Source organism: Sinohyriopsis cumingii, chromosome 12, assembly GCF_028554795.1.
Source record: "Sinohyriopsis cumingii isolate HCF-2022 chromosome 12, ASM2855479v2, whole genome shotgun sequence".
NCBI classification, from domain to species: domain Eukaryota; kingdom Metazoa; phylum Mollusca; class Bivalvia; order Unionida; family Unionidae; genus Sinohyriopsis; species Sinohyriopsis cumingii.
This window is the reverse complement of record NC_142972.1, coordinates 6,083,828-6,095,563: the sequence shown is the minus strand read 5'-3', so window position 1 is coordinate 6,095,563 and position 11,736 is coordinate 6,083,828. Positions and strand designations below refer to the sequence as shown.

General features: G+C 30.8%; 1 protein-coding gene across 1 annotated transcript in view; it reads right to left on the bottom strand.

The window, feature by feature from the left end:
• LOC149785949 (uncharacterized) overlaps positions 1-11,736 on the bottom strand; it is a 213,286-nt gene that overhangs the window by 14,936 nt on the left and 186,614 nt on the right. The window contains exons 12-13 of the mRNA XM_089976201.1: positions 2,224-2,420; positions 893-1,101 (exon numbers count right to left, since the gene is read on the bottom strand). Coding sequence (XP_089832327.1) covers positions 893-1,101; positions 2,224-2,420 — 406 coding nt within the window. The remainder of the gene's footprint in view (positions 1-892; positions 1,102-2,223; positions 2,421-11,736) is intronic.

Genomic DNA, 11,736 nt, shown 5'->3' with positions numbered 1-11,736 from the left:
TTTTAGTGGAAACCTGATGTTGAGATGACCATCAATTCTGGATGAATAGCAATAGCAAGATTTCCAAGCTGTGAGATCACATTCGTATCATTCAGGACTGTAAAAAGTCCCCTAGTGTAAACATTATGTCCATATGATTCCAAGCTGTGAGATCACATTCGTATCATTCAGGACTGTAAAAAGTATATAGGACCAACTAGGCATAATAACAAGTCTCTTGTTAGTAAAAACTCCATTTTGATACAACCATTGTGTAACAATAACAAGATTTTCAAGCTGTGAGATTTACATCATTTCATTTAACTTCTTCAGAGGAAAAAATACTACACTTCTGCAATCTTCCATTTGAATCAGTAGGAGATACTGGGGAAAAGCAACATAAAAATAAATGATACTATTGTGATATATGTATTCAATTGAAATAAATTTTGGTTTAAAATTCGTGAATATTTTAGCTACACACAAAAATGTCAAAATCAACCCTGTTTAAAATGTCTGATTGTAAAATAAATCTGGATAGGACTGGAAAGGACTTAATAGGACTGGATAGGACTGGATATACATGGTGCAAATGGATTACATGTGATTACTTAGAGGCAACTTTCACTACGGAAGACAAATGATTGTTACATTTTATGAAAATATTTTGTCAAAAATATGCATAGAAAAATTACCTGGAATACCATTAAAAACATGAGCAAGTTTCTATATAATCTGAAGCTACCTACTGTAGTAGCAAAAAAGAAGTTATGAGAGAGAGAGAGGGGGGAAAAAAGAATGAAAGCCTCTGCAAGGCATATTCTTTATTTCAGCCATGTATTTTTGTCAAGGGTGTCACATTTCCCCAAAGGGTGTCACATTTCCACTGGCTACACTTATAGTAGATACTTACCTGTTCCAAGATTAAGCCTAACACCGCCAAGGAAGTCATTACTGGCAAGTTTTTCATGGTCCCATATTGTCAGCTCTAGACATCTCTCAGCAAGCTCTGCCCTTGACATGTCCTCAAAGACCATTTTGTAATTCCAAACTGGGTTACAGTTCTTTTTCACAACAGGAGTTTTCTGTTTGCTGCTCCTGTGTCGCTCAGGCAGCAGATACCTGGATGAATTCACCAATAGTTACTTCAAACTATATCTGTCTCATATATTGCAAAGGATAATAAAATGTCAAATACATTGGAATGTGAAACAAGTGTCTTTAACAATCACCCCTTCTAAAATGGAGTATTGAACATTCTGAAAAACATTTTATTTTCACACTGCTAAGCATCCAGACAATCAGAAAACACTTAAAAAATACAGGTCTGGTTGGGTGCATGTTCTTGCATTAGCCGCATGTATATCCCCAGTAAAGTCATTACAATAATAGCATGGGAAAAAGTATCTGTCAATAATTGTCCACAGAATAAAAAACAAACAAGTATACAAATTTTTGCACGTGTTGAAGTCACAGACTTCTATTAAATACACAAGATCTTTTTCTCAACAAAAAACCTCTGTGAGCCTGTGTAAGCCAAATTATGGCAGATCATACACTGTTAAAAGTTTTGAAAAGTCTAGTATACATTTTGCTGGTGTTAACATTTTAATTCACAGAACTATTACTGATAATATTTTATACGAACAACATGGGTAAATGAAAAGCATCTGACGCATTGTAAAGTTAGTCAGGTACCCTGACCAACTCTAAGGGGTTTAATATGAAAACCCATATTCTGAGGTCCTGTAATGTTAGTCTGGTTCCCTGACAACTCCATTGAGTTTAATATGAAAACTCATTCTGAGGTCCTGTAATGTTAGTCTGGTTCCCTGACCAACTCTAAGGGGTTTAATATGAAATGTACCAGAGATACATTAACATCCTGTTAAGTGTGATCCTTAATAACTACAGTGAATGTCATCAGTGGTCAACAGATAATGATCTATTTAAGGAAACTAAAAATGCTATTGGATGATAATAGAAAATTTTTGCAGTGAACTGTAAGATAAGCAACTCTTTCCATTTCATTAGTTGTCAATATACTGACTTATTTTAATTACTGTAACATCAGAATCTGTCAACGATGAAACCAATATGTTGCATACTTCAAAAAGCAGGTATTAAAATCAAATTCTAATGTGTAAGCAGTTAGCTGACTGGGGAAAAGTATAAATTAACATGAATCCCTCGAAGGCAGTGACACTCAGTTTTAAAGAGGTTAATCTTAAGGACAGGACTTACCCTTTACAGAAGGGGTCAGAGTAACCATTGGACTTGACAGCAGTGAGATTGTGAGCCTCCTTTATCATGACATGTAACTGGCCCTTGCTGGAGTCCATATTTTGCTGGCCCTTTTTGTTGTCAGCAGTGATTACAAAGCAGATGGATAGGATTAGATCCCCTTTGTATGTCAACATGGAGGGCTGTTGGGAATCCATCTGCAAATGACAGTGTCCTTAATGAAAGTTTGTTTGTTTGCATATTGTTTACAAGTACATCAACACATTACAGACTATATTGTGTCCAGGCAATGGCAGTAAAGTGCATTGCCCAGAGACAGAACCAGCTCTGACCAATTTGGACTGGATTTGAACCTGAAATTGAAAACCCCATCACAACAGTGAACACCATTCACAACAAATGTTTACTATGTTTCCTTGCATATAACCCAACTGCAAGCAAAGTAGAATGCACTGGAAGATCTACCATGTTTTACCTAACACCGACTTATGCTTATTAATTTTGGTCAAAACATGAATAAGAATGGCTGAAAAGAATCCAAGATAAGATTGTTTCTTCTGTTTAACTGCTGAGTACTGAAAATAGATCTAATATCCTTTAGAAACTCCAACATACAAAATCTGCTAACAATTTTATTTTCTTCCTTGTGTTACAACCCTACAGACTTTTAAACTGAGTAACAGAGAGAAGTGAAACCAACAATTAATTTATATCTCGAAGAAACAAGGAGAAAATTTAATAGGAACCTATAGTTTTGTCAACTGAATCCAAATAATCCTAAATGTTCTTCCACAAATCCAAAAGTTTAGAATGTTCTGAATGAATTCCAATATTAAATGTGCTGATGTACCAATAGTCTTGAATGTGCTGACATACCAATAGACTGAATGACTTTATCACAACAGTATAATCAAGAATAACTCTGAATAAATCCACAATTCCCAAAGTAGTGCTTTATGAACACTTTGTAATTCCAATTAATAATTGTAAAAAATTATTCTTCATAAATTATATCTAACACAAAAGTACATGATTCCACAGACTAAACTTAAAACAGGAATGAATAAGTGTTCACCTCATCCAGGAATGAATACTAACTTCATTTGACCTAAGACAATAAAATGCCCAGGATGAGGGTAATTTTAAATGAAACTTCCATCAAATTGTAATCAAGTTCACTTCCAGAACATTCTAAGTTTGTAAATAAGGTTAGGTCTTGAACTCATAATTAATGTAATCCATTCAAATTTGTTTGTGTTATCATGTTCATAAGCCAGTACTGATAAATACCTGAGTCACAACCTCTGAACTTAAAATCTTTGTCAGAGTGCAGACTTGAATGTGACTAAATACAAAGTCCAGTCAAAAATCAGTCATCAACTTGCAGACTTGAATGTAACTAAATACAAAGTCCAGTCAAAAATCAGTCATCAACTTGCAGACTTGAATGTAACTAAATACAAAGTCCAGTCAAAAATCAGTCATCAACTTGCAGACTTGAATGTAACTAAATACAAAGTCCAGTCAAAAATCAGTCATCAACTTGCAGACTTGAATGTAACTAAATACTAAGTCCAGTCAAAAATCAGTCAATATCTACAAGTCACCATTTTCATTGACTCATTGAAGTGTAAATATGCAAGCAATTGTCTCTGACTTTACTTCAAGGTCAACAGGTCAAGTTTTAAAAACTCTTTCACAAAATTATCAGAATGTATTAATGGTCAGATCTCATTCAGAACCAATTAATAATAACAATAATAATAATGCTTTATTTATAGAGGGTGACTCACTAGTCAAGGACTATTCTCCCATGAGGCCCTCTGAAGTGCAGAAAGTGCTTTAATTAAAACACCATACAAATATCACCATTCATGCAGTGTATAATTTTTAAGATGGCCACAATCATGCCCTCTTGGAGGTCAGATCAGCAACATTTTCATTTATAACCAGCTACATACTGATCTAATAAGAGTCGTAGTAAAAATACCATGTCAACTAAGACCATCTGTTCAGAGGAAGAAGCCATATAAATATTTTCAGGATGGTGGTCAACCAGTCATTTTGGAGGTTCGATCTGCCTCACTTTAAAATAAAGACAGAAATATACTGGAAAGAGGTTAAGAATTTTAATGTTCATATGGCCATCCATTTTGGAGAAGTAGCCGCTGACAGACTTGTCAAATTTTGAGAGGTCACGTTGGCATTATTTTCATCTAGGGCCAACTACATATAGTGACAAGTGTTTTAGTGAAAACACAATGTCAATACGACCATCCTCTAAAAAGCTGCAGCGATAACAAGATTTTTAAGATGGCCACAACTGATCACCACCATTAAAGATCAAATAGCTTTTATAAGATTTTTGGTAAAACCCATGTGACTATCTATTCAAAAAAATTTTAATGGCCATGTTGACTGTAATAGTGGGGATAAGGTTGGAGGTAAGGTCAGCATCGTTTTCATTTATGGCCAAATAGACATTATAAGTTATCCTCTGATGAGAACAATATGTTAACAAGACCATCTAGACATTATAAGTTATCCTCTGATGAGAACAATATGTTAATAAGACCATCTAGATATCATAAGTTATCCTCTAATAATAACATTATGTTAATAAGACCATCTAGACATTATAAGTTATCATCTGATGAGAACGATATGTTAATAAGACCATCTAGACATTATAAGTTATCCTCTGATGAGAACGACATGTTAATAAGACAATCTAGACATTATAAGTTATCCTCTAATAATAACATTATGTTAATAAGACCATCTAGACATTATAAGTTATCCTCTGATGAGAACATTATGTTAATAAGACCATCTAGACATTATAAGTTATCCTCTGATGAGAACGATATGTTAATAAGACCATCTAGACATTATAAGTTATCCTCTAATAATAACATTATGTTAATAAGACCATCTAGACATTATAAGTTATCCTCTGATGAGAACGATATGTTAATAAGACCATCTAGATATTATAAGTTATCCTCTAATAATAACATTATGTTAATAAGACCATCTAGACATTATAAGTTATCCTCTGATGAGAACGATATGTTAATAAGACCATCTAGATATTATAAGTTATCCTCTAATAATAACATTATGTTAATAAGACCATCTAGACATTATAAGTTATCCTCTGATGAGAACGATATGTTAAAAAGACCATCTAGACATTATAAGTTATCCTCTGATGAGAACGATATGTTAATAAGACCATCTAGACATTATAAGTTACCCTCTGATAATAATATTATGTTAATAAGACCATCTAGACATTATAAGTTATCCTCTGATGAGAACGATATGTTAATAAGACAATCTAGACATTATAAGTTATCCTCTGATGAGAACATTATGTTAATAAGATCATCTAGACATAAGTTATCCTCTGATGAGAACGATATGTTAATAAGACAATCTAGACATTATAAGTTATCCTCTGATGAGAACATTATGTTAATAAGATCATCTAGACATTATAAGTTATCCTCTGATGAGAACAATATGTTAATAAGACCATCTAGACATTATAAGTTATCCTCTGATGAGAACGATATGTTAATAAGACCATCTAGACATTATAAGTTATCCTCTGATGAGAACGATATGTTAATAAGACCATCTAGACATTATAAGTTATCCTCTAATAATAACATTATGTTAATAAGACCATCTAGATATTATAAGTTATCCTCTGATGAGAACGATATGTTAATAAGACAATCTAGACATTATAAGTTATCCTCTGATGAGAACAATATGTTAATAAGACCATCTAGATATTATAAGTTATCCTCTAATAATAACATTATGTTAATAAGACCATCTAGACATTATAAGTTATCCTCTGATGAGAACGATATGTTAAAAAGACCATCTAGACATTATAAGTTATCCTCTGATGAGAACAATATGTTAATAAGACCATCTAGACATTATAAGTTATCCTCTGATGAGAACGATATGTTAATAAGACCATCTAGACATTATAAGTTATCCTCTGATAATAATATTATGTTAATGAGACCATCTAGACATTATAAGCTATCCTCTGATGAGAAAGATATGTTAATAAGACCATCTAGATATTATAAGTTATCCTCTAATAATAACATTATGTTAATAAGACCATCTAGACATTATAAGTTATCCTCTGATGAGAACGATATGTTAATAAGACCATCTAGATATTATAAGTTATCCTCTAATAATAACATTATGTTAATAAGACCATCTAGACATTATAAGTTATCCTCTGATGAGAACGATATGTTAAAAAGACCATCTAGACATTATAAGTTATCCTCTGATGAGAACAATATGTTAATAAGACCATCTAGACATTATAAGTTATCCTCTGATGAGAACGATATGTTAATAAGACCATCTAGACATTATAAGTTATCCTCTGATAATAATATTATGTTAATAAGACCATCTAGACATTATAAGTTATCCTCTGATGAGAACGATATGTTAATAAGACAATCTAGACATTATAAGTTATCCTCTGATGAGAACATTATGTTAATAAGATCATCTAGACATAAGTTATCCTCTGATGAGAACGATATGTTAATAAGACAATCTAGACATTATAAGTTATCCTCTGATGAGAACATTATGTTAATAAGATCATCTAGACATTATAAGTTATCCTCTGATGAGAACGATATGTTAATAAGACCATCTAGACATTATAAGTTATCCTCTGATGAGAACGATATGTTAATAAGACCATCTAGACATTATAAGTTATCCTCTGATGAGAACGATATGTTAATAAGACCATCTAGACATTATAAGTTATCCTCTAATAATAACATTATGTTAATAAGACCATCTAGATATTATAAGTTATCCTCTGATGAGAACGATATGTTAATAAGACAATCTAGACATTACAAGTTATCCTCTGATGAGAACGATATGTTAATAAGACCATCTAGATATTATAAGTTATCCTCTAATAATAACATTATGTTAATAAGACCATCTAGACATTATAAGTTATCCTCTGATGAGAACGATATGTTAAAAAGACCATCTAGACATTATAAGTTATCCTCTGATGAGAACAATATGTTAATAAGACCATCTAGACATTATAAGTTATCCTCTGATGAGAACGATATGTTAATAAGACCATCTAGACATTATAAGTTATCCTCTGATAATAATATTATGTTAATAAGACCATCTAGACATTATAAGTTATCCTCTGATGAGAAAGATATGTTAATAAGACAATCTAGACATTATAAGTTATCCTCTGATGAGAACATTATGTTAATAAGATCATCTAGACATTATAAGTTATCCTCTGATGAGAACGATATGTTAATAAGACAATCTAGACATTATAAGTTATCCTCTGATGAGAACATTATGTTAATAAGATCATCTAGACATTATAAGTTATCCTCTGATGAGAACAATATGTTAATAAGACCATCTAGACATTATAAGTTATCCTCTGATGAGAACGATATGTTAATAAGACCATCTAGACATTATAAGTTATCCTCTGATGAGAACGATATGTTAATAAGACCATCTAGACATTATAAGTTATCCTCTAATAATAACATTATGTTAATAAGACCATCTAGATATTATAAGTTATCCTCTGATGAGAACGATATGTTAATAAGACAATCTAGACATTATAAGTTATCCTCTGATGAGAACGATATGTTAATAAGACCATCTAGACATTATAAGTTATCCTCTGATGAGAACGACATGTTAATAAGACAATCTAGACATTATAAGTTATCCTCTAATAATAACATTATGTTAATAAGACCATCTAGACATTATAAGTTATCCTCTGATGAGAACGATATGTTAATAAGACCATCTAGATATTATAAGTTATCCTCTAATAATAACATTATGTTAATAAGACCATCTAGACATTATAAGTTATCTTCTGATGAGAACGACATGTTAATAAGACAATCTAGACATTATAACTTATCCTCTAATAATAACATTATGTTAATAAGACCATCTAGACATTATAAGTTATCCTCTAATAATAACATTATGTTAATAAGACAATCTAGACATTATAAGTTATCCTCTGATGAGAACGATATGTTAATAAGACCATCTAGACATTATAAGTTATCCTCTAATAATAACATTATGTTAATAAGACCATCTAGACATTATAAGTTATCCTCTGATGAGAACGATATGTTAATAAGACCATCTAGACATTATAAGTTATCCTCTGATGAGAACGACATGTTAATAAGACAATCTAGACATTATAAGTTATCCTCTGATGAGAACGATATGTTAATAAGACCATCTAGACATTATAAGTTATCCTCTGATGAGAATGATATGTTAATAAGACAATCTAGATATTATAAGTTATCCTCTGATGAGAACGATATGTTAATAAGACCATCTAGATATTATAAGTTATCCTCTAATAATAACATTATGTTAATAAGACCATCTAGACATTATAAGTTATCCTCTGATGAGAACGATATGTTAATAAGACCATCTAGACATTATAAGTTATCCTCTAATAATAACATTATGTTAATAAGACCATCTAGACATTATAAGTTATCCTCTGATGAGAACGATATGTTAATAAGACCATCTAGACATTATAAGTTATCCTCTGATGAGAACGATATGTTAATAAGACCATCTAGACATTATAAGTTATCCTCTAATAATAACATTATGTTAATAAGACCATCTAGACATTGTTAAGTTATCCTCTGATGAGAACGATATGTTAATAAGACCATCTAGATATTATAAGTTATCCTCTAATAATAACATTATGTTAATAAGACCATCTAGACATTGTAAGTTATCCTCTGATGAGAACGATATGTTAATAAGACAATCTAGACATTATAAGTTATCCTCTAATAATAACATTATGTTAATAAGACCATCTAGACATTATAAGTTATCCTCTGATGAGAACGATATGTTAATAAGACCATCTAGACATTATAAGTTATCCTCTGATGAGAACAATATGTTAATAAGACCATCTAGATATTATAAGTTATCCTCTAATAATAACATTATGTTAATAAGACTGTCTAGACATTATAAGTTATCCTCTGATGAGAACGACATGTTAATAAGACAATCTAGACATTATAAGTTATCCTCTAATAATAACATTATGTTAATAAGACCATCTAGACATTATAAGTTATCCTCTGATGAGAACGATATGTTAATAAGACCATCTAGATATTATAAGTTATCCTCTAATAATAACATTATGTTAATAAGACCATCTAGACATTATAAGTTATCCTCTGATGAGAACGATATGTTAACAAGACCATCTAGATATTATAAGTTATCCTCTAATAATAACATTATGTTAATAAGACCATCTAGACATTATAAGTTATCATCTGATGAGAACGATATGTTAATAAGACCATCTAGACATTATAAGTTATCCTCTGATGAGAACGATATGTTAATAAGACCATCTAGACATTATAAGTTATCCTCTGATGAGAACGATATGTTAATAAGACCATCTAGACATTATAAGTTATTCTCTGATGAGAACGATATGTTAATAAGACCATCTAGACATTATAAGTTATCCTCTAATAATAACATTATGTTAATAAGACCATCTAGACATTATAAGTTATCTTCTGATGAGAACGATATGTTAATAAGACCATCTAGACATTATAAGTTATTCTCTAATAATAACATTATGTTAATAAGACCATCTAGACATTGTAATTATAAGTTATCCTCTGATAATAACATTATGTTAATAAGTCCATCTAGACACTGTAAGTTATCCTCTGATGAGAACGATATGTTAATAAGACCATCTAGACATTATAAGTTATCCTCTAAAAATAACATTATGTTAATAAGACCATCTAGACATTATAATTATAAGTTATCCTCTGATAATAACATTATGTTAATAAGTCCATCTAGACACTGTAAATTATCCTCTGATGAGAACGATATGTTAATAAGATCATCTAGACATTATAAGTTATCCTCTGATGAGAACAATATGTTAATAAGACCATCTAGACATTATAAGTTATCCTCTAATAATAACATTATGTTAATAAGACCATCTAGACATTATAAGTTATCCTCTGATGAGAACGATGTTAATAAGACCATCTAGACATTGTAAGTTATCCTCTGATGAGAACATTATGTTAATAAGACCATCTAGACATTATAAGTTATCCTCTGATGAGAACAATATGTTAATAAGACCATCTAGATATTATAAGTTATCCTCTAATAATAACATTATGTTAATAAGACCATCTAGACATTATAAGTTATCCTCTAATAATAACATTATGTTAATAAGACCATCTAGACATTATAATTATAAGTTATCCTCTGATAATAACATTATGTTAATAAGTCCATCTAGACACTGTAAATTATCCTCTGATGAGAACGATATGTTAATAAGACCATCTAGACATTATAAGTTATCCTCTAATAATAACATTATGTTAATAAGACCATCTAGACATTATAATTATAAGTTATCCTCTGATAATAACATTATGTTAATAAGTCCATCTAGACACTGTAAATTATCCTCTGATGAGAACGATATGTTAATAAGACCATCTAGACATTATAAGTTATCCTCTAATAATAACATTATGTTAATAAGACCATCTAGACATTATAATTATAAGTTATCCTCTGATAATAACATTATGTTAATAAGTCCATCTAGACACTGTAAATTATCCTCTGATGAGAACGATATGTTAATAAGACCATCTAGACATTATAAGTTATCCTCTAATAATAACATTATGTTAATAAGACCATCTAGACATTATAAGTTATCCTCTGATGAGAACGATATGTTAATAAGACCATCTAGACATTGTAAGTTATCCTCTGATGAGAACGATAAGTTAATAAGACCATCTAGACATTGTAAGTTATCCTCTGATGAGAACGATATGTTAATAAGACCATCTAGACATTATAAGTTATCCTCTGATGAGAACAATATGTTAATAAGACCATCTAGACATTATAAGTTATCCTCTGATGAGAACAATATGTTAATAAGACCATCTAGACATGATAAGTTATCCTCTGATGAGAACAATATGTTAATAAGACCATCTAGACATTATAAGTTATCCTCTGATGAGAACGATATGTTAATAAGATCATCTAGACATTATAAGTTATCCTCTGATGAGAACGATATGTTAATAAGACCATCTAGACATTATAAGTTATCCTCTGATGAGAACAATATGTTAATAAGACCATCTAGACATTATAAGTTATCCTCTAATAATAACATTATGTTAATAAGACCATCTAGACATTATAAGTTATCCTCTGATGAGAACGATATGTTAATAAGACCATCATCCCACAGGATGTTCATCATGGCTGCAGTAGTGAATGTTAGATTGGCACCATTTTCATTTAGGACCATCTAGATGC